This window comes from Emydura macquarii, unplaced genomic scaffold (genome assembly GCF_026122565.2).
Source record: "Emydura macquarii macquarii isolate MOO-44397 ecotype Brisbane River unplaced genomic scaffold, CSIRO-AGI_Emac_v2 contig_2994, whole genome shotgun sequence".
Lineage (NCBI taxonomy): Eukaryota > Metazoa > Chordata > Testudines > Chelidae > Emydura > Emydura macquarii.
The window spans coordinates 4,020,387-4,047,577 of NW_027133131.1; the positions used below are offsets into that span (position 1 = coordinate 4,020,387).

The window sequence follows — 27,191 nt, forward strand, 5'->3', positions numbered from 1 at the left end:
TTCCTGCATCTCAATGCAACCCCCGTGAGTCCTGAAAACCCAGACACAACAGCCTTTTACTAGGAATGCCACTCACCGTCAATAGGAAATAAAACTGACCCATCTAGCTTTACTGTCCAACTGAGAATAGTGCATGTGTCACCCCAAAATTCAGGAGAAATGGTAGAAAAATAACAGATTTCTAAACTATGTTCAGTTTCAATATACTGGGCTATTATCTGGCAATACAGAGAGGGACATTTACAAACACATGGGGTTATTTTAAGATCTATATTACCCTGGTATAACCTGCTGTGTAAATTATTGGAGTCATTCTGAGTTTAGGCTAGTGTAAATGAGATTAAAGCCAGGCCCTAACTCCGCTGAACCTGATGAAGTAAACCTGTAACTGAGATCAGAATGTGGGTCAGATTCCTTTGTAGTCAGTGGAGTTGCTCTGGATTTACACCACTGTTATTGAGATCAGAATCTGGGTCATGATTTTTTATTTTATTTTTAAAGGTAGAGTCCACTCTGGCAGTAGGAAAAAGCCTATGATTGAGGATTCTGGGACAACTAAGCGATTTCCCCGGAGCAGCCAGAGCACCAGTGGTGAAACATCACCAAACACATTTGGCTGAAAACATCTGCATGCACCACATCACCAGCTCGTTAAAGAGACCCCGGGCACCAGCTGCATGTTAAAACCAGAGGACACGGACACAAATCCACACAAACCAGAGAACGAAAACAAGAAGGAAAGGCAGAAACCTTTCTGCAATACTGGTAAAAATAACTAATAATACTTTGCTCTGATCTAGCACTTTTCATCCATAGATCTCAAACCGCTCGACGAAGGAGGTCAATATCATTATCCTCATTTCACAGATGGGGAAACTGAGACACAGGGAGGGACGTGGTCTGTCCAGAAAAGTCAGGAATAGAACCCACGTTACCTGAGTCCAGTGCTGTATCCATTAGGCCACAGTGCCTCCCCCCATGTGACCTACCATTGTGCCGCCACTATCCTTCAGTTTACCATCATTGAAGCGTAAGTAATGACGCTTTTCCCTTCTGCAGAGCTTTCTAGCTGAAGATCTCAAAGCACATTCATGAATAAAGCACATTAATGAATTAAGCCGCACAAGCCCCCCCCAGTAGGGTGACCAGATGTCCTGATTTTATAGGGATAGTCCCGATATTCGGGGCTTTATCTTATATAGGCGCCTATTACCCGTCATCTCCCGTCCTGATTTTTCACACTTGCTCTCTGGTCACCCTACACCCCGGGGAGGTAGGATCAGGGAAAGTTTGTTGGGGCTGGTATCAGAATTGGGCAAGTTCGAAGAGTGTTGCCGGGATGGGAGTCCCGCTTCTACCCAGTGAAGGAGATGGGAAGAGGTAAAGGAGGCGCTGGAAAGAGCTGGTTTGAAGTTGATTCCCGTTCTCCGTCGCTAAGACGTTGGCAAGAATTGGGCATCAGGCGAGGGCATTTTGGTCTCATTCAGGTGCAGCCGCCAACACGCCCGGCCTCTATTCCACAGGGATCGATTCTTCAGGGCGGTGTTCTGCACCAGACAGCAAGTGAGGCTTCAGAACTGCCCCGCCAGGCTGGACTTCTGCCTCGTCACTTCCTGAGCCACTGCTCTGGCTCCTGGCGAGGGCGGCCTCCGGCACGGCTCCATCTTGGCTCACCCCGTCGGTAGAATTTCCCCTCCCTCGAGCCGCTGCCATGGAAGTCCCCAAGAAGCCGGAGTCAGATGAAACTGCGGGGAAAGGAGATGAGAGATGAGGATTGGCGTTTGCTTTTCCCGACAGCTGCGGCTTTCATCAAGCTATAGCCATAAATGCTTACGGTGCCTCAGTCTGGAGTGGATGCTACTGACAACAGCGGGCGTCGGCGACTCCATGCTGGGAAGGTAAAGACAGACGTTAAGAAGCCGGGGGAGGCCCTTGTGCAAAAGGCTGCTCTCCCCAAACAATGTTAGACCCTTGCACGGTGACCCGAATAACCTCAGTGAAGTTACGGGTGTAGAAATGGAGGTAGGACTTGACCCTGTGTACTGTCCCTATTTCAGTGGGCTGACACGGGTGGAGATGAAGACAGAATTTGACACACTATAACAGAGGATCCCAAACTTTTATTACTGCGTACCCCCTTCCAGATCTACCAGCTGCCCGGGTACCCCCACCCTTCTCACTGATACGGTGTGTGTTCTTTTTAACGCTACCTGTCTTTAGCCATCCGTCCATATTTCACTGTTATGTACAAAGATTGTTATAATGCAGTGTATGGAACCAAACCCCGGCCCCAGATTAAAGTTTGGAGTTCAGTTAGACTGGACAGTTGCTGGGCAACTGAACCCGACTGGACGACCTGTATGTTAGCATCTCTGCATGTCTGTGTTTTCATTGATCCATCTTGAAGTAAATTAACGACCGTGTTTAATGTGAAAACTCCCACAGGGTTTTAAAGCTTTGTCTGAGTAGGCAATAATGAAAATGCAATCAAATAAATAACTAAATAAAATCCACCCTTCCACAATTTTTCTCCCGTATCCTCCAGAGATGTCTCGCCTCCCCACCAAAGGGAACGCGGGCCCCAGTCAGGGAACCCCTGCAACACGATCCCCACCCCAACGGGACTGCGCAGGTGTCGCTGAATGCACAGTTTGGCCCCTTGTGTTAGCCCACCAGCTTCTGTGTTATGTCTAGAGACGCATCCAAGCCACAGAGCTCAGGTCCAGAGGTGAACAGGCTCCACCTTTGGTGGCAGGAGGTTTCAGACCCAGAGGTTTGGTTCGGCCCACAACTGCAGGATGAGGTTCAGGGGCTGCTTGGCCATTGAGTTGAAAGGAGGTCGGGTCAGGACTTTAAAGGTCCAGACTCAAGTGCCGGGGTCCCTGGTTTTCTCCCAGGAGGCCTCACCCTGCATACGTGCGCGTCGGCCTGACCCACCTGCTCTCCTCTCCTTCCACCAGCTTCCTGTAGGTGAGGATTTCCACGTCCAGGGCCAACTTGAGGTTCATCAGCTGGCAATACTCCTTCACCATGTGAACCAGGTCTGCCTTGCCTTTCTGCAGGGCTTCTTCCAGCTCAGCCAGCTTGGCTCTCGCATCCTGGAGGGCGAGCTGGCCGTGTCCCTCAGCCTCTTTGATGTCCTCCTCCAAATGCAGGCACTGGGGCAGCAAAGGGGCATGGAAGGGCCATTAGGTGGGCAGAGGGCGCTGAGCCAGGTGGGCAGCCCTCACCCCGCCCCAAATTGGGATCCTGGCCCACGCTCCTGACTCCCTGCATGGCCTTCCTTAGCCTCGGGTGACCTCTGGGTGCTTTCCCGCCTGCGGCCGCAGCAGGTCAATGGTGGGGGTGGCGAGGGGTGGAGCTGAAATTTCGTCTCGTGGGAGACTGGCCACATTTTAGAAACTGCAGGACGGGCCAGCAGCTATTTTCTCCAAGGGTGTTTGGCCTCCATAAACCTCCCTCCACCCTTTATACACCTTCCCACCCCTCCCTCCGTAACTTCCTGCTCCCCACAACTCCTCTCAAAACACAAACTTCCTCACCCCCTCCTCCATCCCATCTTCCCTCAGAACCCTCCCCCATAACACCCCCGCCCCCACTGTCCCTTCCATAGCTCTCCCCCTACACTCCCTGACCCCCACAAGACATGTACCCGCTCCCTTCTCCCTCTATAACTCCCCAACCCAACCCCCACCGCACCCCCCGTTCTCCTTCCATAATCGTCCCCCACCTCATCACATCCCTTCCCCCCACTCTCCCTCCGGAACCCTCCCCCACCTCCACCCCATGACACGCATCCCCCACAACAAATCATTGGCAAATCACATCCCTATCCCTGCCTCAGTTTCCCTCCCACCCGTAGGCTATTTAGACTGTGAGCTCTTTGGGGCAGGGACTGTCTCTCACAGCATGTCTGTGCAGCACCTGGTGCAATGAGGCCCTGATGTCACTTGAGGCCTCTAAGCACCGGAGTAACACAGAGAATAACAAGAGACCTCCCTCCCTCCCCCAGAGGACTCATCCCAAGTGGGGAGTGATGGGTGTGCATGGGCAGCCGGCTCTGACCCGGGTGCAGCTGCCATTTCTCTTGTGTTATGATTGCCCGAGGCTTCCACTCTCCCAAGGCTCAAGCCTCACCTGGCTCTCCAGGGACACGATGCAGGTCCTCAGCTTCTGAATGTGGATGTTCAGCTCAGCAATCTCCCTCCGACTGTTGAGAAGGTGGTTCCGGTACTTGGTCGAGCAGCTGGTTCCTTCGCTCAGCTGCAGGGGAGAGTTCGGACTGAGTCACACCCCCACCGCGCCTTGCAGCGACGGGACAGCGCAAAGGGTGCTGCAGGGCACTGGTACCCTCGGGGGTGCCGGGAACAAATAGCCAACGCGAACGCATCCATCGAAACTGGGGTGTTAGGTTCGGAGCCACGACAGGGGTCTCTCGGCGCCACTTCGGGAGGTTGGCAAAAGAAAGATACTGGGTGGCTGCGGAGGGGTGAGATGACCCCGCACTGGGATGTCCCACCCTTTTCTCCTGCCCTTTGCTTCCGTCACCTCCTTCTTTGCTCTTTTGCTTTTCCTTTGCTGTCTCCCTCTCCCTTCTTTCTCACTTCCCCTGCCCACCCTCTCCCCGGCCTCCCTTCTTTCCCCACCGCCTCTCTATCGATCTACCTTTCACCAGACCCCATGGTTTCTAGGCAGTCTCTCTTCTGCTCCCCCCACCTCTCCTGGCACCACACGGCTTTGTGTCACGTCTCCCACGAGAGAGAGCGGAGTACCTTGCTCCTGGTAGCGGCTTCTGCATCCTCCCAGCTCCTTAAAGCTAGGGCTTCATACTGAGCCCTCACTTCCTCCACGATGCGGCTCAGGTCAAGGCTGCATCTGTTATCGATCCCCAGGTTGACTGAGACGTCCTTGATTTCTGTCAGCAGCTCCTGCAGTTCCTGGGTCGTGGGGAAGAGAGTAGAACTGAGCAGACACGTAGAAAGTGAGGTTACGGTCAGCTGTGTGTGGCCAGCCCAGTCCTACCCATACACAGCTTCAAGGAGGGAAGTTTTCATAAGTCCAGTCTCACATTTACAAATCCCACAATGGAGTGGTTTGACTCTGATGTCCCACTGATCTCCCCAAAGGTTTGGACTGAGGCTCAATGTAGTAGCTCTGGATTTGGCCCTTGCTGGGATTTCAAATTCCACGCCCCTGCCCCAGATCCTACTAGCTGCCGGGGCAAAATGATGTGCTCATGTTGCACGAGAGCCCTACTGCTTATTGCTTGAGTGGGCAAGAGTTTGTGGTCATGTCAATCCCCAGATGCCATACTCATCTGCCGTGAGCACATGGGGTAGGGCTATGGTGGTGTGAACTAATCTGAGAGCTGTGGAACTCATTGCCAGGGGATGCTGTGAAGGCCAAAAGTATTAAAAAAAAAAAAAAAGGGATAAACTCATGGAGGATAGGTCCATCGATGGCTATTAGCCAAGATGGCCAGGAACGCAATCCCATGCTCTTGGTGCCCCTAAACCTCTGACTGCCACAAGCTGGGAGTGGATGACCGGGAATGGATCACTCGATATTTGCTCTGTTCTGTCCTTTCTCCCTGAAACATCTGGCACCAGCTACTGTCCAAAGACAGGATACTGGGCTAGCTGGACCACTTATCTGACCCAGCGTGGCTGTTCTTATCTTCGCAGCTCACTAGTTTGTGCCAGATACATGCTGATAGGTTGCAGCTGCCCGCAAACTTCATGGCTGACTCTGTACTGTCCAACACGACCAGCTGGGACTTCATACCAAGGCTACAGATAGCACACGGGTCCACATGCAAGGCCCCAGAGCACTTAAGAAGAATCACCATTGTCTCTTGGCAATATACGACCTATGACACACACGGGCAATCCCGTCGACAGCAGTGGGGTGCCTACATACATTGCAAAAGCTAACGTGGCCATGTGTCCTTGGTTACCTGTGCCTGCAACGAGGAAAGAGTCAGTGGCCTGGGGTTGCTACAGTCTCTTGATTCCCGTGTCTAGCAGCAGGATCCAGGACTAGGATGGAAATACAGCCATCTTCCACCACCGCCACCCAAAGGGTGAATGGGGGCTGTGTGTCTTATGCCTTCTCAGGCACTTGAAAAACCATATACGAGCAGGTATCTGACTCCATCCAAAAGGCATACATCAGCCAATATATGCCTGTTGTAACTCCTGATTCTGGGGTGTTTTTTCTTGATGATACAACACTGGCGGAAGTGGCGACGGATGCAGACTTGGCTCAGTACCTCTAAAAAGACTGCCTAATCCATGCTAAGAAACCACACTCCTGTGCCGTCTGTACTCAGACAAGAACAAACCTGAAGGGATCTTAAGTTAGTGGAGTGCCTGATATTCCTCTTTCATGCTACATCTCACTCTAGGTCTCACTCTCCTATCCCGCTGGTGTAAGGCTACTGACTCCAGTGGGGTTATTCCCGATTTACCCTTTTGCAAATAGGCCTTGTCTACACTTGAAATTGACAAGGCTGCCCGGCTCCCGGCTGGGAGTGGACGGAGAAGTCGCCCAGGGCTTCTTCCCTCCTGGTGGGGTCCAGCTGCTTACGGCTTCCCCAGTTCTTTTCCTGGCCACCTGCACTTTGCAGTAGCTGGGGCTTCTTGCCCTGTGCCCAGCCGGGAGCAGCAACTAGCCACCCAAAGGGGCGCAGTGTCTACGTTGACTGCGTTGCCCTAGCTATGCCGACAAAAGCCCTACGCCTCTCGTCAGGGTAGTTTTATTTTGTCGGAAAAACAGGGCAGTTTTGTCGGCCGGGTTGGGGTGGGGGAGGGCGGGAGACTGCAGTGTGTGCACAAGCACTGTTTTGTCGACAAAAGCTGACTTTTGTCAACAAAACTCTCTAGTGTAGAGTAGGCCACACCTGCCTTTTCAGCCTTTCACTTAATGCTTTGGTAGCCCTTTGTATCGAGGGGTTTGCTAGAAGGTAAGACAGTAATGACCTTGTTTGTGTAACCTCTCCCTGATCGGGGGAATAATGGCTGGGGCCCGGATGCATGATTCATCTGTTATCAGTGACAAATCGCTTTCAGTAGAGCGGGATTTTAAGTGCATTTCTTCCCCATTGAGGCTGAATCACTGGGTACATTTATAGGGGTTGTTAGAGGAAAGGTTAATTGCACATGCTTCGGCATCTGTCCTTATACTTTTTTCTTACCTGCTCGTATACGGTTTTCTTTAACTCTGTCAGCTCTCGAAGCCCATGAAGTTTTACCTCCAGCTCGGTTTTATGTATGGAGCTGGCATCTAGATCCTGTGGGACAAAGACGACATATCAGAGCGATCAACAAATGGGCTGTACCTTGGGCTCTGACTTGTGCCTTGGGGTGAGAGATCTTCCCCAGTGTACTGAATATCCAGTTACGGGAGAAAGCAGTGTCCTGTGGGGATACTATCCATCCATCCATGCATGATGGTGGGCGGTGCCAGTGGGACCCTGCACTGCTGCTCCCACTGATGGCAGGTGATCTGAGAAGAAGTCCTCGAGACAGAGATGCTTTTCGTTAGTGCTTGAGTGCATGAGGTGGGGCATAAAAGAAAACACGCAGGGCTGGTCCATAAACAGTCATCTTTGAATCACAAGGAAAAACTGAGATTATTGAAAACACTGATGCAACAAATAAAAACCACCCAAACTGCCCTTACCAGAACATGAGCATGCTCGGGATGAACTTGTAATTAACAATAACAATCATGGATGGTGAGCCTTTCCCCCAGCTCACAATAGCAACCTTTCCTCGTCAAAGGTTCCAAAGCCACAGGCAGAACGATCTCGTAAGTGCAGCTCCCTCTGGGGTGGAACACGGTGGCTGTTTAGCAGGGCATGGCCGCACTACGCTTCGCAGGGAGCGAAGGAGAATACTGTCTGCCACTGGTTTTCAACCTTTTCCATACTGTGACCTCATGTTGAAAAATGGTTCAGGATGCCCCTGAGCCTCCATCTGAGACCCCCTTGCCACCCTACTGGATCATGACCCCCAGGCTGAGCGCCCATGGTATATGCAACTGAAACGGCACCAGAACCTTGCGTAATAGAATTTGCCCAAGACCCTGCAGCTGTTACTCCAAATGCTATGGGGGCTTTGGCAATCACAAGAGTTCAGGGCCTCACTTGTCTAGGTGACCTTTCAAAATAGCTCACCTCAAGACCCAGGTTGTCATCTACTGAGCCTACACCACCCCTGCCTTTAGCTCTCTAGGGAAATGGCTACACAAAAAAAAAAAATCCTATGGCAGAGCCCGGGACAAACAGGGCTTGGCCCACAAGGCTAAAAATAGATGTATGGGCATGGTCTGAAGCCTCTCCCCCCTTGCTGGGTGTCAAAGCCGAGGCCTGAAGGTCTATACGGCTGTTTTTAGCTCTGCGGTCAGTTGAGCTGGGCTCTGCAACTCATGGTTGCTGGTCTTTTTGTGCCACATAGACATCCTCTAGGTTTCCCCTCGGGGCCGGTCTCTCAAGCAGATGCAGATCCATTGTGACCCTCTGATTGATACCTACATGGCCCCGGCTCCTGTCGTATCTGAGCACCTCACCATACCTAGGAGAGGGCTGGGCTCCTATCCCCGTTTCACAGAGATCTGAGGCCCAGTTCCTCAGAAGTATTGAGGCACCTAACGTCCATTGATGTCAAAAGACCTTAAGCATCTAAATATCTTTGAGGACCTGGGCCAGAAAGACCATGTGACTTGCTCAAGGTCACACAGCAAGTCTATAGCAGAGCAGAGAATCAAATCCAGGTCTCTAGGGCTCTAACCACTAGACAATCCTTCTGCTACAGATGCATCTTCTCCGGGGAGAAGAGTAGATGGACACGCCGCCCTTTATACAGTGGTGAAGACTGAAAGCTGATGGCTGGTTACCTTTTTCAGCTCCACGAAGGTGAATTCCATGCTGCTACGTTTATGGATTTCATCCTCGTATCTGCGGAGAGAAAAGGTTGGGGTGAAACCCTGCAGGATTTAGCTAAATGATCTATTTGCGATCCTGTAGCTTGCGTCACTTATTACAGAAGCACCGAGCACCTGTTGCACAAATACATCCGTAAGAGACAGTGAGACCCAGATAGCTTAGAGCAGTGTTTCTTAACCTGAGGGTTTAGAGGGGTCGCAAGTGCAGATCTGGTATTGGGGGTGGCAAGAAAGGCAATTGCTTGGAGCCACAGGGGCACCATGAAACTAAGTTACATGCCTCAGCCCCGTGGGGGTGGGACTCAGGCTTCAGGGGTACAGTAGTTTGGAAAGGTTAAGAACCACTGGCTTAGAGTTTAAACAAACAAACTGTGGGAGGGAAAGTGGCTGGTCCAACATCAGTAGAAGAGCTAGGAATAGAACCAAAGTCTCCCGAAGCCTAGGCTAATGGTCTCCTCACCGGACCACCCTGCATCTTGTAGATGGCTTGGGACAGCATATGATATGATCTCAGACTTTTCCTCTAAGCCTCAGCTAACTCCCACCTATTTCTTCCAGATATCCTCAGCCCTCTTCTTCTCACGCCAGCGACCTCAGCAAACCTGGTGGTTCTTTTCAAACAGAAAAGCTTTGGCCTGGAAGGAAACTGGACCGATGCCCTATTTGGAAAGCCACAGGGCCTTGTGATGCTACCACAAGACATAGCAGTGTAGTGCAAGGAGAACAGGGACCACGGAGCAGAGCACAACAAAAACCGGATGGGGCAGGACGGAGTCTCCAGGCCAAAATACCTGGCAAGCCTGTTTGTAAAGACATTGCCGACCCCGAGAAGGTAAGAATGGGACAGGAAAGATGCAGTCCTGGGGCAAGCACATTTTGTGCAATGGGAGCCACAGAAGTTATAAACTATCCATCGATCAGCTTTCTCCTTTAGGGACAGGGTAGCTCCGGGGGACATTCAGGCCCCAGTTGGCCCTTGGGGCAAACTTTGGGCAATCCAGATGTGGTGAGTAATCTTTGTGAATGCAGGCTGAGGGTCCTTTTTGGATCTGTTGCATAAACCATGACCTTTGGTTTACTCGAGACATGGCTGTGCAGCAGCATCTGTGATCAGAGCAATGGACCTTGTTTGAAAGATCTGCTCAGCATTCTCCTTCCTGGGGCATCTACAAGAGGCACGAATAGAACCATGTTCTACAGAGGGCCAGGCAGGGTAGTCTCTGACATAGAGTCCTCCTTGCTTGGCTTCCAGCCTGTACATTAGTGCTTGGTGCGTGGAAGGCAGATTTTCCCCCTCAAAGAGCAGTCGAACTTTGTCCTTATTTAGTGCTTTACATCTGAGGATCTCAAAGCACTTTGCAAATGAATTAGCGCCTCCCCCCCGACCCCAGTGGAGTATGCTGGTATTATTACCTCCTTGTTTTCGATGGGGGAAACTGAGGCACTGCAAGGCACTTGTTCTAAGCTTACACCTGGAGCCATTAGCAGTAGCTCCAAGACCGCCCGACTCCCAGTTCCACTCGTTAGCCACTAGATGAACGGGATGTCTTCCATTTAAATGCTGCAACATGCTCTCAGAATGTCACCGGGATAGTAACGATGCAATGAATGCCCTTCAGAGCAGCAGTTCTTCTGACCCCTCTGGGGTGCATTTTCCTGGACCCTGCTGATTCTAAAGCATGCTTTCAGGTAGACTCTCACGATCGGCCATTCTAGCAGCCAGGCCAGTCCCTACCAAATGAGATTTCATTCTCATAGCATGAAAACTAGTGCTCTGCGCTTGCTTAAAATCCTCAGTCACCGGTGCGTGGATCTGACAGCTCAGTTTAAAGAGACACAAACCAAATAGCAAGAGGACCAAGTTCCCGTTTGTCTTTCTCTAAAGGGAACAACCCAATCCAGCCCAGCAGTGGCAGCCCTCCTTCAACTTCCATCAGCAGTGAGGTTGGAACAAGTTTTATAGTGAGGGTGCTGAGAGCCATCGAACCAAACTGTAAACGCGGTATAGGATGGAACCCCTTCAGTGCAGCTCCCGTGGTTCGAACACCCATGCCCATCAGTATGGGAAAGGGAATTATGATAACCCTTTATATTACGGGTACCTACATGACTAGTTCATTTGGAACAGAATCAGTAAAGCCAGGAACAGCTTTCGGAGCTTAAATACAGTCTGGAAATCAACAAAATAGAACATCAAAACTAAACCCAAGATCTATCAGAGTTGTGTGCTTTTGACACTAATTTACAGTGTAAAGTAGAACGCTGGGGAATGGCAAAGTCTGAGATGTCCAAGCTGTCTTCATTTCATACAACCTGCCGCAGAAAAATCCTCCGTATCTTTTGGCCCAGAATAATCTCAAATCCAGATCTAGTCACATAGTGTAGCCAAGAAGATATGAGCACCATCATTACTAGGAGGCGTTGGAAATAGATTGGCCATGTGTTTTGGACGGAAGTTGATTCCGTCACCAGAACAGCAATAAGATGGGCCACTAAAGGCAAGCGAAAACGAGGCCGCCTGAAAGCAACACGGGGAAGCTGAGCTGAAAACCCCGGGGCACAGCTGGGGAACCATTGAAAGACTTTCCAGAAACAGACACGTTTGGAGGAACTTTGTTGCTGTCCTAAATGCCGGAGGCATAATGGGGGACTAACTAACTAAGTCATAAACAGTTTACAAAGGGTTAATAAATGCTTAACAGATGGTTTAAGACCCGGTTAATCGATTGTTATGGAGTTCAACAGGTAAATTGGTTGCTTCGTTACAGCCCTGGCTCATAACCACCCACACTTTGACTGATGTGCTTATGGGGAGCGTGTGTCACACTTATAATCTTCTACAGCACATGTTCCTCTCACGTCTAACACGCTTAGTGCATCAATTAACCCTTTGTGGGCTGTTTATAAATGGAGCCTTAATATAAATGTCTAACTGAAATGGTCCTGGATCCCACGGGAGCGCAGCCCTTGGAAAGAAGACAAATCTATATGATAAGAAAGAACCCAAACTCATCCAACAGTTATTGTTGTTCTTACTGATAATTAATCATGCGCAATAATCATTTGCACTGCGGTAAGAGAGCCAGTTTACAGCCCTGGATCCCATTGTGCTAGGTGCTGTACAAACAGAAGAAGATGGTCCATGCCCCAGAGAGCTTTCAATGTACGTGCTAAAATAGCCTGGGTCCAGGGGAAGGGCATAAGGGATAAAAACAGGGACAGTTGTTCCAAAGGAAAAAAAAAAAAAAGGTGATGCCATTATTTCTGCCTCACCCTGGTATTCAACTCTTTCATAAGCCCTGGTAGGAGGATAATGGGAGAAATGATTGTTCTGGTTTTTCTGCTCTTTAACTGGAATGTCTGACATGCTGCCAGAGCACACGTGTTGTGCTTAATTATAGCCTGCCGCTCTCCCACTCCATGCTCACCCCAATCCCTGTTTGCCTCAGCCTGACAAAAATGCTTCACGCATTGCAGGGCGCTGTCATAACGTCACCTGTGGAGCAAACAACAATCCTGACGGGGTGGTAGTAGGGCTTGCCAACAACCTAAAGCTCTTAAGAAGGCTTATCCAGCTTTCAGCAGGAGAAGGGTTGCAGGGAAGCCTTTAGATGTGGAGGGCCTGGGACCAGGGACATGACCCTTTCAGAGCACAAACAGATCACAGCTCTCTTTCGCCTTCAGGATAACCCTGAGGATTAATGTGGTGGCGTGGAGCTTGAAGTAGAATTGGTCTGGCTATTGAGTAGCAACGCAGCACTGTGCCCAGTAGCAAAAACATACTGAACAAGGTGCTCCGGTCTGAGTCAGTGGGGTGGGAGTCAGTTCGGGCTGCTTGGCTAATTGCAAACAAAGCATTTTCCAATCAGGCAATGGTTTTGTGGACATTCTCTGTGGGGGAAAAATGGGTTTGGATGGAATTATCTGTTGGGAACAATCAAAACAAGACCTTTTGTTTGTTAATCGAATGTAAGGATTGCAGGTGATTTGTCAATCAGCAAAGGGGCTAAATTTAGACAGGCATGACTAACTGAAACTAGCGCTCGTTTGCACAACTCTGACTGTGTGGGCTTAGCCTGCATATAAATTAGATTAAATAATTACAGGCTGTTTCATAATAATGATTTTTACAGCTATGCTCTTCCATAGCAATTTTCATGAGTAGATCACAAAATGCTTTACAAAGGAGGTCAGCATCATTATCCTCATTGTACAGATGGGGAAACTGAGGCACAAGGCAGTGAAGTGACTTGCCCAAGGGCATCAATTAGGCCAGTGGGAGAGCCGGGAATAGAACCTATGTCTGCTGAGTCCTGAACCTGTGCTCTAAACACTAGGCAACACTACCTCAACTGTCAACGTGATGTAAAGGAGATAAGAATCAGGCTCAGCATGAATATTAGACCTGATTCTGCTTCAGTGTACACCAATGTAAATCAGAAATAACTCAGCTGGAGTTCATGCAGTTACACTGGTGTAAAATCAGTGTAAATGAAAGGAGAATCAGGTTCATTAATAGTAAAAGCATAATATTTGGACAATACAACAGTTAATTATAGAATTCTAGAAGATGAAGGTTGGAAGGGACCTCAGGAGGTCATCTTGTCCAACCCCCTGCTCAAAGCAGAACCAACCCCGACTAAACCATCCCAGCCAGGGCTTTGTCAAGCCACACCTTAAAAAATTCTAAGGATGGAGATTCCACCACCTTCCTAGGTAACCCATTCCAGTGCTTCACCACCCTCCTAGGGAAAACCTTTTTTCTAATATCCAACCTCGACCTCCCCCACTGCAACTTGAGACCATTGCTTCTAGTTCTGTCATCTACTACCACTGAGAACAGCCCAGCTCCAACCCTCAGCCTCTCCTCATAAATCATGTGCTTATGGTTTATGTGCTAATCTAGGGGTAATGTACTACCTAGAGTACACAGATTGGGAGAACATAACACAAGGAGGCACATTGCACACGGGCTCAGAGAGCGCTCCCTTGAAATTAATGAGGCATTCACTTCTGTGTCAAAATACAATCATTGGTTTGTGGAAGTAGGGCACTTGCTCTAGGGTGACCAGATAGCAAGCATGAAAAATCGGGACGGGGTGCGGGTAATAGGCGCCTGTATAAGAAAAAGCCTCCAATATCAGGACTGTCCCTATCAAATGGGGACATCTGGTCACCCTAACTTGAGCATGCAAAAATCTCACATCTGTTCATGCAAATGTGATGTTGTGTGTGCAAATTGGGTAGCTATGCATGCAAAATCCACACGAGACGCCGGTGGAAATGTGCACCTGTGTACTGCGGCTTCCACTTGGGCATGTGCAAGATTTGCTTATTTGCATGGACTGGAACAGCTCTTCAGCTAGTACAAATCAACCCAGCTCCATGGACTTCTGTTTACACCAGCTAGAGATCTGGCTCTGAGATGGATGCGTGAGCAGGAGGTCCAAATTTGGAGACCCCTGCAGCAGATTTGGCTCAGAGTTTTACAGAAGACAATTAAATGTGAGCAGAGTCAGGCTCTGGCAGGAGGAAGAGATTCCAACCACCATGCAATACCGAATAGGAAACTGATTTAATGAAGATGCAGATTTTGTGATAAAGATAAAAAACAAAACAAGGAGGCCTCACATGTTTTAACTTTGCATTTAATTTGCTGCTGGCACCATCAGCTTTTTTCCCCAAAAAAGCTTTTTCCCTTGGGAAAAGGCATCTCAGCCTGTTTAGAAAAGCTTCAAAACTTTGCCTGGCTGCAGGCAATGATCATTTGATCCAGGAAACCAACTGGGTCCAGCAGGCAGCCCGTACCACCCCTCTTGCAGCGGGCTAACTGGATTCAGCAGTGCAGGCATGGATTGTCACCCATTTGGACTGGCTGACTTGACCTGAATCAACACACCTCTCCCCACAATTCACTGGTAGCAACATGCAACAATACGGAGATGCCACCCACTTGGCCCGGGTGCCATAATTTACCTATATTTGGATTTAGGCATTAATATCTACCCACTGGTCGGGGTGGGTTTTACCTACTTACTCACCCACATCACTACCCACATGTAACGTTCCAGTGCAGGTTGCTAGAATGAAGGAGCTAGAAGAAGATGTATGCATTAAAACAAATGGTGGCGACATGCCGGTTGTAGGCAGTGCATGAGACGCCTACGGTCAGCACAGATAGCACAGGGGGTGACTATTCTGCCCTCCTCCATCTTTTCACCAGCCTACATATCTGGGACACGTTGGCCACCACTGAATAAGCAAAGAGGCACCTTGCAGCTCTTATGGTGTTGGTCCATAGGAGTAGAGTCCAAGCGGATTTCATATTGTACGCTCTTTGGCAGGGACCATCTTTTATGTTCTATCTATGTGCAGCTCCTATAACGGCAGGGATCCGATTCCTTCTTGGGACCTCTAGGAATGGGTGCAATCACCACCAGGAATTTTTACATTATTCCCCAAGGGACATTTGCGACATGCACATTTAACTAGGATCCATGAAAGAATAGATAGGTAGATAGATAGCACTGTACATTCATGGGTCATCAGATATCTGGGCATCACTGGGCATCAGCAGTGGACGGAGCAGCGGTGAAAACTCAGGACCAAGAGCCATATTTGTTGGGATCTAGTCCTGGCTCTGCCACCGATTCACTCTGGTCACCTTGGGCAAAGCATTTAACAGCTGTGTCTCCCAGTAAAATGGAGATAATATTCAATCCCTAATTTATGGGCATGTTGCAAGGCTCATTTAATCCATCCCAGCAAAGGGCTTTGAGATACTTGAGGGAAAGGATCTGGAGAAGGACAATGTGTTATTACTTCCATATCACAGTGTATTTGTGGGTCATTGTTCCTTTAGGGTTCGAGCCCATGAGTTTCTGTGCTCAGCACTTAGTTATCCTGAGCCACTTCCTTCTCCGACTGCGGTCAATGGCAAACTATTTACTGATTTCAGTGAGACTAGAAGCCGGGCTTTTTCAGTCCAGAAGGCCAGCATAGAGCCTATGCATGACTCAAGACCTGTGTAAGCTTTCAAAGAAGCACTTATGTGGGCCATGGAGGCATAGACTTGGCATACCGGCAGCATTCAGTCATAGAAGATTAGGGTTGGGAGGGACCTCAGGAGGTATCTAGTCCAACCCTCTGCTCAAAGCAGGACCAACCCCAAGTAAATCATCCCAGCCAGGGCTTTGTCAAGCTGGGCCTTGAAAACCTCTAAGGATGGAGATTTCACCACCTCCCTAGGTAACCCTTTCCAGTGCTTCACCACCCTCCTAGGGAAAAACTTTTTCCTAATATCCAACCTAGTCCTCTCTCACTGCAACTTGAGACCATTACTCCTAGTCCTCTAAGTCGGCCTTGTGTTGAAAATAACAGACGCATTCTTAGTTCTAATGTAAGCTGATGGCTGTAAGTGCTTAGGAAAGTATTTAGTTGTGTCTGGATCTGTGCAGCATGCAAACAACAATGAAAATACCACCACCACATCTCAAGTGCTTGCATCTGAGAATCTCAAAGCACTTTGCACAGAAATTATGTGCATGTCACCCAGTCCTTGCTCCTCTCTCTAACCTATAGCCAGTCCAATGTTTTCCATTAAGAAAATTTCTTCAACAGAAAGTGAAATATCTGCAGGCAACGTCCAATTTCAATGACGTATTTTTGGAGGAGTTTGGAGAGCCCTCTAAACAGAAAATATTTTTGGTGTTGGCTGAAACATTTCGGTTCGGGGTTTTGTTTTTTTTTAAATAAAAGCCTGAACATTTTTGGAGAAAAAATAAAGAAAACGTTTGTTTCTGTCTAAATTTTTCACAGGAATTATTTTTACCCCAGCCAGCTCTACTCTAACCATGAGCTAGCTCTTCCATACCCCACTTCTCTTAGGCTTTGTCTACACAAAACACAGAGAGTCAGAGTTTAAGGCCAGAAGGGATCACTAAATTATCTCGATTGACTGCCTGTCTACCAGAGGCCACCACCGCCGCCTGCACCCACACACTAAACCCAGCAATGGAAACAAGGCCAAAGAAAATGCAACCAACAATTGACTGGAACTAGACTATTATTTGCCAGTAGCAGAAAGTCAGAGGGACCAAGAAGAGGCACCTAGTTTGCAGCATGTTGGGGTGTCAATCTGCCCCTCATTAGTCTGCCATGTGCTAGCATCAGGATGGACAATGCTGCAACATACTCAGATTCCCTAGTGTGCTTTAATCCATTCCTCTTTCAAAGCCGGGTAGATCAAACCTCAATGAGGGACCATTAGGGCATGGCAGCAGGGTCCATAGGGGCACTTCATGCACGGCAGGCTAATGTAGGTTAGATTTACGCTCCAGCTTGCCAGGAACTAAATGTTTGTGTAGACAAGCCCTTGGTATCTTGCTCTCTCTCTATGGATTTCTATTTGTCTGTCTTTCTAATTTCATTCAGGAGGAAAAAAGTCTGAGCCTGATTTTCAGAACCTGCAATTCCTATTGAAAGCTCATCAACCCTTCCCCATCCCAAATCAGACCCTATATGTTTGTGAGTATGGACAACATGAAAATAACTCCAGATTATTCTCTTTGTTATCCACAGTCCATACTGTTGTACCGGTAACTAACAATGGACCGCAAATTAATCTCTATATTTCCAGAGGCCCCGGCAAATTAGGAGAAACTCCACCTGCTTCGGATGTCATCCATGGAATTCAACACCTCAGTCAACACGGACTCCAGTTGCTCTCTCTCACAGCTGACCGTTCTCATCTCTTGCTTCAGTCTGCTCATGTACTGGTTGTAGAGGAGTTTGATGTCCGTCTCGGAGTGAGAATTGTTCTGATCTTTCAGGAAGTTCCACCTGGTAGTGAGAACCTGGTTCTGCTGCTCCAGGCATTGGACCTGCACAACGGAATCCAGAGACATTAGGAACATTGATGGCAGAAGGCTGAGAAGAACCAGCTCAGCCAACTCACCGGACATTAGATGGGGACCTACAGAGATAAATGCACGAACCTTGACAGCTTGAGTGACACAGCCAGGTCTCAAGCAAGGAGCCCATGCAGAGACAGGTATGCAGTGGGTTACACTGGCATTTGGAGGCTTTTCATTACATACGCAGGGGTTTCCTGACAGACCATCATTCAAGTCAAATCGCAGCTAATTAGCACGTCCTAGAAGATGTGTCATCAGAAACTGACAACCACCCCTGGATAGGCTCCATCTCTATTTGAATGCCTGATCTTTCTGTTCTCTGCCCACCTTTGCAATCTTTCTTTACAAGTAACAACTTGACTTTCCATCTCCTAGGAGATCCATTCTCCCCCTCCCCATTTCAGCATGCGCTCCATAGAGTCTGGCAGCATCTATTACATACACTGGTAGCTCTTTGATTTATGTATGGTCTTCTACAGCCAGGTTTCATGCACCTGTATATTGGTTTGATGAGTGAATGTGACCCAACACACTACATTGAACTGCAGAACAACTAAGCTCTGCTACTGACACCCCTTGCTGTGTCTCAATTTCCTTTCTATACAAGGTACTTATTTGGCACCCATTAATATAGTATCTGAGCACTTCCCAATCTTTGATGCATTTATCCTGTGAGTTAGGGGGCTGCTATTATCCCCATTTTACAGTCAGGGGACTGAAGCACAGTGAGAAGTGACTTGCCCAAGGTCACAGAAGAAATCTGAGGTAGGGCAGGGAAATGAACCTGGATTTCCTGAGTGGCAGGCTCACGCCATAGCCACTGGACCAATCTTCCCCCGCCCTCTGACCCTTTAGACTGTAAGCTCTTTAAGGAAGCAGTTGTCTCTTACTATTCGTCTGTGCAGCACCCGACACAAAAGGGGCTATAAATAACAACACTATGTTAAGACAATTCCTCAACCTAGTTGGCCTCGCCTGATATTCGCTTCCCTGCAGGTACCAGTAATAACCGTTGGTCCTAAATCATAGACATGGGCCCAATTCACTGCCGCATCCTTGCTGTGTGTGCCAGTGTCACTCCACTGAAAACCATAGGGTTACGTAGATTGTTAGCCCTTTGGGGAAGGGACTATCTTTTTAATCGGTGTTTGTACAGCACCTAGCGCAGTGGAGTCCTGGGCCGTGACTCGGGCCCCTTGGTGCTACAGTAATACCATAAATCAATAATAGGTGTACACTCGGGCAAAATTGGAGTAATGTAGTGTGAATCAGGTTTGACGTTTGTACCGTACAGTGCTGTGCACAGCTGTGGAGCTGCATAGGACCATCACAATAAATACAGACCTAGATGCACGCACACTCTGTGTGCGCATGTGTGTGTGTGATATTGTCTACCCTCCATTCTGACTTGCCACACTCCCATATTCATGGGGATGACCATATTCCTCAGCAACTATGCAAAGCTGGTGCGGCTCCTCATCAAAGTGCTTGAATTAATTATTTAATTGCCAGCTCTCTCCTCTGTCTGCTCTGTGCATGAAACAAAGCACTTTAATCGCATTTAATTCGGCAGGTGAGACCTGCCAATTGCCTCCAACACTGCAAAGCGGCCGTAAGTCAGCCGAGCAGATGGCTCATCCTTGAGATGCTGTGCGTCCTCTCTGAAAGGGTAGTAACGGCATCTTCTGTGCAAAGCCACCAGCTCCCTGCCCATCCAATACGTTGAGCAGCTGAGGACTGATCTAACTTCCTTTGCCCAGGTTATAGACTCAGACTGTAAGATCAGAAGGGACCATTATGATCATCTAGTCTGACCTCCTGCACAATGCAGGCCACAGAGCCTCACCCACCCACTTCTGTAATAGACCCTAACCTATGACTGAGTTATTGAAGTCCTCAGATCATGGGTTAAAGACGTCAAGGTACAGAGAATTCACCAGCAAGTGACCCGTGCCCCATGCTCCAGAGGAAGGCGAAAAACCCGCAGGGCCTCTGCCAATCTGCCCTGGGGGAAAATTCCTTCCCCACCCCAAATATGGTGACCAGTTAAACCCTGAGCATGTGGGCAAGACTCACCAGCCAGACACCGGGAAAGAATTCTCTGTAGTAACTTAGAACCCATCCCATCTTCACAGGCCATTGGGTGTATTTACTGCTAATAATCTAAGATCAGTCAATTGCCAAACTAGGCTGTCCCATCAGACCATCCCTCCCATAAAATTATCAAGCTCAGTCTTGAAGCCAGCTAGGTTTCTTGCCCCCCACTGCTCCCCTTTGAAGTCTGTTCCAGGACTTCACTCCTCTGATGGTTAGAAACCATCATCTAATTTCAAGTCTAAACTTCCTGATGGCCATTGGGACAAGATCTTCTAATAGACTGTGTATTATCTACTTAGTTTGTTCATGGTCTGGTGTCTGTTTGGCTGTCAGCAACCAAGGAAAGATCCTCATGATCTGCCTTCTTCTTTACATCCACATGGCAGATCCCAAAGGCACATGGCAGATCTCTCTTGACTGGCAAAGAAGATAAAGGTTGGCAGGGAGCTCAGGAGATATCTCGTCCAGCCCCCTGCTCAAAGCAGGACCAACCCCGACTAAATCATCCCAGCCAGGGCTTTGTCAAGCCAGGCCTTAAAAACCTCCAAGGATGGAGATTCCACCACCTCCCTAGGGAACCCATTCCAGTGCTTTACCACCCTCCTAGGAAAAACGTTGTCCCGAATATCCAACCTCGACCTCCCCCACTGCAACTTGAGACCGTTGCTCCTTGTTCTGTCATCTGCCACCTCTGAGAACAGCCTAGCTCCATCCTCTCTGGAACCCCCTTTCAGGAAGTTGAAGGCCGCTATCAAATCCCCCCTCACGCTTCTCTTCTGGAGACTAAACAAGCCCAGTTCCCTCAGCCTCTCCTCATAAATCATGTGACCCAGCCCCCTCATCATTTTTGTTGTCCTCCGCTGGATTTTCTCCAATTTGTACACATCCTTCCTGTAGTGGGGGGCCCAAAACTGGATCCAATACTCCAAATGAGCAGGGGGTTGGACTAGATGACCTCCTGTGGTCCCCTCCAACTCTAATATTCTATGATTCTATGTGCAATGATCAATGCCTACCTCCCAGGTAGGGCCATAGCCGCCACCCCGGGGCTTCGCTGGCCTGCGCAACATTTGACTGAGGTTATCTGAATTCCTGATAAAAAGACCCTCTCCCCCCCGTCCCAGTGGCACATACACAACGGTGTGTTACGTTTCTCCGCCCCTGGGTTGAAATTCACCCCTCTGCAGAGGGCCAATGGGTGATGGCCGCCATCTTGGCTGACACACCAGAGATCTCCAGAACTGGAAGCCTGGGTTGCTCGAGTTTGAGCTAACAAGCGGGTTGTGCCAGACCCGCTGTGGATCTGGCACTGAAGAGGACCTGTGATACACACTCGCCAGTGGGATTCACACGCGCCGCTTGAGGACAGTTGTGAGGGTTTAGGTGGTGCCCAGCTCTTGTGCTGGCCTCTCTGCCCCCGGGTGAATTTCACCCCCTCGGCCTTTTAATTCCTATTCCCCAGATTTCTCTCTCCAGGCTGGCACCTGAAAAAAGTGCAATGCACGGAGCGTCACATTTGCACACTCAGGCGGTCAGCCGCGCCTGCCCGGATGCTCGTTTGCACACGGAAATGCGGGCTGCGCATGTGCTGTTGAGGCCGATGCTGTTGCAAACAGCCCCACGGTGCTTATTCAGACCCATATCTGCAGTGGGGTTTTTAAAAAAAAAAAATCACCACTTGGCATTAGCTGGCTACATGATATACTCCAGTGAAGCAATCCTTTCGGGAGATTACCATCTGTTTACAGAGTCTAAGAGCTTTGTAGGAACCTGCCTTAGGTAGACGAATTGTTTAGCAGATGAAAGCCTCTCTGTAGGAGAGTAGGAGACTTGCTTAGCTGATCCAGCAACCCTTCCTTTCCCCCCCTTCACCTGCCACGTTATCGACTGGTTAGTTTTCTCTCATTTTAGCCATTAGAAAACAATCCTAGCAAGAACGCCACAGGCAATTTGACTGATTGCAGCTGCTGTGCTGGTTCTCTGCCCGCTTGGTGAGCTACAGGAATGAAACCAGGGTCCTTCTGCTCCATCCTTTGTCCTCATGGCCCCTGTCTTTTTTGCTGACTCCCTATCAACTTCCATCAGAGGCCAAGTTTCCCTTTTCCCAGTGAACAAGGAGGAAGATTCCTAGCAGATGGAGAAGGACAGAGTCTTGAAAGCGGTGGACCGAGGTACTTGCCAGAGTTAGCTACTAATCATGCAAACTTTTGGGAAAATAGTCAGCACGGGAGGGAGGGAAGAACTATATACCCAACTGGGAAATTAGCTAAGAGCCAGGGAATGGCTACCCCTGCAAATCTCTCCTGCTACAGCTGGTACTCCTCTTACCTTGCCAATTAAGGATGCAAATCGGTTGTTGAGGTTCTTGATCTCCTCTTTCTCCTGCTTCCTCCTCTCCTGGAACGCAGGGTCAATGTCCAGGTGCAGTGGGGTCAAGAGATTCCTCTTGATGGAGACAGATGGGGAAGAGGGACAGCTGTATCCATCCAGACTTCCGGTGCTAAAGCTTCTGCTGGCTGCACCGCCAAAGCTGCCGCCGCCTTCGTATTCAGAGGATGTCATGAAGGAGTCTCCCCTGCTCCTCTTCCCCGACGCCTGCCAAGACGCGAGAGAGCTGCTGCTGCTGCGGGTGCTGAAATCGGTGGAGCGGCTGGTCATCCTGGCTCTGCAGGTGGTGGGGAGGCAGCGGAAGGTGTCTGGACTAAGCTGCCTGCTGCTGGTGCTGGGAAGGCGAAGTGACACGCTGGAGAGTGTGTCTGTTTAATTCCTGCCTCCCCTGAGCTCGGGTTAGCTAATGCCTTACAAACACCTGTTCTGCTATGTTCATAAAACGAGGAGGGTGTGGCCGTTGATGTAATCCAGATCAACCTGTTGGCGTGTCTTTTATTTATTTATTTCATTCCCTCCTCTCATTTGTAGCTGGTTTGATTGGTAAGCGAGCACACGTGCACAGACACTTTCAGAGAAATGAAATCACTTGCATCCAGTTCACACGTGCCCTGAGCAGGCAGCTTCCTCAGCCTTAAATGGTGAAGAAACGAACAAGCAGCGCAAAGATCTGCCTACCTCAGACGGGGTGGGTAAGCACGTCATTTAGGGAAGGCACAGGGATTCAAGAGGTGGCGGTTCAATTCCTGGCTGTACCACAAGCTTTCAGAAGAGACTAATGATTTTGGGTAGCCAGGTACCTCCAAGGGCCTGGTTCTCAGAGGGCAGGTGCCCCGCGCTTTCTAAAAATGAGGCCCCTTTAAAGTGTGTTAAGTCAGGCACCTAAAATTTAAGGCATGCAAAATCACTAGTAATTGGGGAAAATCTTCGCCCCTCTGTGACCTTGGGTACGAATACACTTTTCAGAATCGCCTAAGGGTGTGTCTGCACACTAAGCCCTGGCTCCGATTCAGGTTTGAGCCCAAGCCCTGTTTCCGTCCCCACACAGATCAGTCTGGCTCGGATCAGAAAGTGCTCAGGATCCAGATCCTAGGCCCTTGCTGTGTGCTGGGGTAGGTTAGACTTCAAGTCCTGCTGTGACTTGGGACCAAGCCCTGTCATTTTACAGTATGGTGGTAGCTCAAGCCCCAGATCCAGGTCTGCGTAGCGCAGCGTGGACGTGTTAGCACAGCTGTGAGACCTGGGTCCAGCAACTCTAAGCCTAGATTTACACAGCAGCATGGACGCTCAAGCGCAGGCTCGGAAATATCGAATCCACAAACCCGGGTCCCACAGATGCAGGCTTATAATGCAGTGTAAGTGATTTAGGAGACTCAGTCCCATTTTCAAAAGTGGCTTGAGCACTTATGGCCAAATTATTAAAGATGTTTAGGCATCCAAATATGCAGAGAGGAGCCCAGTGGTACTTTTGAAAGCAGCTAAGCACCCAATGGGAGTTAGGCACCTTGATGCTTTTGGAAACCCCTCTAGGCATGTTTTTGCATCTTTTGGTGCCCAAAAATCTTTTAAAATCTGGCTCTGAGGCACCTAAATCCCATTGGCTTTCAATGACACAGGCTCCTAAATCACTTTGTCATTTTTGAAAATTTTACCATTTATGGTTCCCATTTTCTCATCTACAAAATGGGGCTAAAACAATATGTTCTTTTCCCCACCCTTTGCTCAATTAGGTTCAGGGAAGAGATCATCCCTTACTATGAGGTTGTTAGAACTGGTTGAAACTCACAATTTCCATTCTGCGGGGAATTTTGACATTTTGGAAATTTGTTTTCATTCCCAATTGGAACAAAACCAGAAACATTCCACATTTCCTACTCAATTGGCTTTTCTAAAATATTCCATTTTTGGTCCATCCAAATATTTCATTTTTAAAACATATATCATAATTTATAATGCAATGCCAGATAAAATACATTTTGAAAGGGAAAAAATCAAAAGGATCCATTCTGATAAGTCTGACTTTTCTTTTTTTAATCAAAATTGATGCAGTTTTGTGGAAAGATTCAAATTTTCAGTTTCATTTTTGACAAACCGGCATTTTCAAAGGGGACAAACTTTCCCTTGAACAACTTACAACCATCGTTGGTGTTTTTACAGCCCCTCGCAGAATGGGTCAACAATTTCAGGTGGGGCTTTTAAGTGCTACCATAATACCAATCATTAAAAAATAATGATAAGGTGCAAAGCAAAATTCACACATAGAAGATGGAGAAACTAAAGGCTCTTGAAAGATGAGGCAAGATTTTCTCTCCTGCACTATTTGTGGGCTGCTCATTTGTGGTTTGGTTCTAACAAGAGCATCATTATCCATGTGGGGAACTAACCACTAGAATGGTTTACGAAGGATTGTGGTGTATTCGCCATCACTGGCAATCTTTAAATCTAGATCGGATCCTTTTTTTTTTTTTCCCCTTTCTCTTTTTTTTTAAACAAGATACGCTCTAGTTCAAAGGGAATTATTTTGGGGGAAGTTCTTGGGTCTGTGTTATCCAGGAGGTCAGACTAGATTATCACAATGACGATGAGGATCTCTTGGAATCTGTTAATCCAATGAATCAGTCATCAAAATCCCATTGCCAGGTCAGCAGGCTAGCTTATTTCATTTGATATGGGGGAAGAGGTGGTTCCTTAAGAATGATCAGTCCAAAATAAAGAGAGATGGACTTAAAGTAACTCAATAGGGGGTTGAAAGTCTCTTTTACTGCAGGGTCTGGATCAGGTACTGAGTTGGCACAAAGAGGGTACAGCAGTTCAGAAGGGTGTAGGCCACTGGCATTGGCTGGGCACTGCAGTTCACAGCACTGGAATCCCAGCAGGGCAGTAGCAGGGCACTGTTGCAGGGAAGCTCACAGCGCTGGAACCCCAGCGGGGCAGTGGGCTGGGTTGTGGTGCGGAATTCACACTGCCGGAGTCCCCACACATTTTAAACTCCTGGTCCTTGCTGTTAAGACCCTGCACTGCTCAGCTCCTTATTTTCATTTCCCCTCATCCCTATCCCTGCTGTTGTCAAGCCATGTACCTCGCCACCCCTCCTGCACCTTCTTCCACAGTGCGGCCTAGCGGATAGAGCACAGGACTGGGACTCAGGAGAGCTGAATTCTATTCCTAGCACTGCCTCTGGTCTGCTGGGTGACCTTGGGCAAGCCTCTGTGCCTCAGTTGCCCCAGCTGTAAAATGGAGATAATGATACTGGCCTCCCTGGTAAAGCACTTTGAGACCTACTTGATGAAATTATATTTCCATGTGGAGGTCACTGGCTTGTGCGTGTTACGTTTCCCCCGCTCTGCCAGATCCACAAAGGACATGGCTTGCGCCTGGCGTCTTAGCTCCAACTATTGACATTCATGCCTTTAAGTTCCCCGTCCAAGCCGAGATGGCAGCCAGCACACGCACAGCCTCCCACATCTCAATGCCAGCCTCCTGTCCTCCCCTCTCTCAATCCCTCCTTGCAACGCGTTTCTCCCAGGAGCCCTAAGAATTCCCGGTCCTTCATAGAATCATTTATTATTATGTCCCTTGACCTCTCTTCCCCCGGCTGCCTCTGGTCAGGTGCTGCAGTGGGGAAGCTCGCGCTGGCAGGATCTCAGCCCGTGTTGCCAGGCGTCTGCTGCAGGAGAACGGCGGAGGGTTCGATAGCGCCAACAATGCACGGGACGGTGGAAGGGGTGGCGTGGAGTTCCGTGGCCGCAGGGGAAGCACCGGGAGGTGTTCTGCCATGGAGAGAGGCCAGGACGCTGACGGTAAGTCTACACGGCAGCTTGGGCGAGCCCCCCGCTTGGGGGAACCGACTCGTGTTAGAGGGGCTCCGGCGAGGGTGATAAAGACAGCAGGTGTGGATGCTGTGGCTGTCTCCCCCTGCAGCACCTAGGGGTGGCCAACTCTACTGGCTGGTTCAAGGGTATGTACCCACAGAGCTGGGGCTCTACCCACTCCCCCATCCCTCCCAGCCTGGTCGGGGGCAAGCGGCTCCAGTGCCGGGGGCGTGCAATTTGGTAACAGCCTGTGCACAGAGTGGGCAGCCTCTATGCAGGATCTGCAAGGTACAGGCACCTTATTCCCTTCACCCCACTCTACACGGCTGTCTACGATGGGGCCTGAGCTGGCCCTTTAAGAGAAGGCATGGCTGTAAGGAAGCTCACACCGCTGGCGTCCTGTCTGGCGGAACTGTTTGCAGGCTGCTATGGGGAGCATCCAGCCAGGGCACTGCTATGTGGAAGCTCCCACCAGTCCCATCTGACATTGACATGACACTGCTGTCGGGAAGCCCGCAGCCACCCTGTGCCTACCAAGCCAGCAGCAGGGACTGGCATCTCTGTATCTTACTGCAGGGACGGAGGGGATGGGGGTAGGCCGAGCAGCATCGGCATGAATCCTGCTGTGTGTGTGTGTCTCTCTCAGTGGGAGAGGCAGCTCCGTTTCAGGGTGTTCCTTTCCTTCCTGCTGATGATGTCCGTGCTCCGCCTTGGCCAGGTATGTGAAGCAATTTACAGTGGGCTGGTCTCTGAAGGTGGCAATCGGCAGTTCCTGGCTATAACACTTGGTTGTTATAAACCCTCTGGGCTGAGGTGCGGGGGCGGGGATGGGGTGGGGGGGCCGGGCAAGCTGACAAACAAAACTTGCTCTTGCATCACTGCACAATGTGACAATCCAGCTAGTTCAGAAAAACCACTGGGATCCTACATGCCTCACCGCCAGCCTGCAGCAATTCACTCCCACCGCACTAGAACTGACCTCTTCCTGTTCTTGGCACGGGTTTATCCTGCCTAGCGGGGTTTTATTCCTTAG

At 49.3% G+C, this 27,191-nt stretch overlaps 1 protein-coding gene across 1 annotated transcript; it reads right to left on the reverse strand.

The window, feature by feature from the left end:
- Positions 1-1,512: 1,512 nt before the first annotated feature.
- Positions 1,513-22,616, reverse strand: KRT80 (keratin 80). Its single transcript, XM_067529638.1, has 9 exons — positions 22,287-22,616; positions 17,614-17,828; positions 8,899-8,959; positions 7,196-7,291; positions 4,773-4,937; positions 4,138-4,263; positions 2,938-3,158; positions 1,835-1,890; positions 1,513-1,745 (listed from the first exon to the last, which is right to left on the reverse strand). Exons 1-9 carry the CDS (start codon positions 22,614-22,616, stop codon positions 1,513-1,515), a joined length of 1,503 nt encoding a protein of 500 aa, XP_067385739.1.
- Between the last annotated feature and the right edge of the window lie 4,575 nt (positions 22,617-27,191).

Excerpts from the sequence above, each read along its gene's own strand:
- KRT80 (XM_067529638.1), bottom strand. The coding sequence starts at position 22,616 with ATGACCAGCCGCTCCACCGATTTCAGCACCCGCAGCAGCAGCAGCTCT. Across the intron at positions 4,938-7,195 it reads AGAAAACCGTATACGAGCAG|GAACTGCAGGAGCTGCTGAC; the intron begins GTAAGAAAAAAG and ends CCCACGACCCAG. Across the intron at positions 3,159-4,137 it reads TCGTGTCCCTGGAGAGCCAG|TGCCTGCATTTGGAGGAGGA; the intron begins GTGAGGCTTGAG and ends TTGCTGCCCCAG.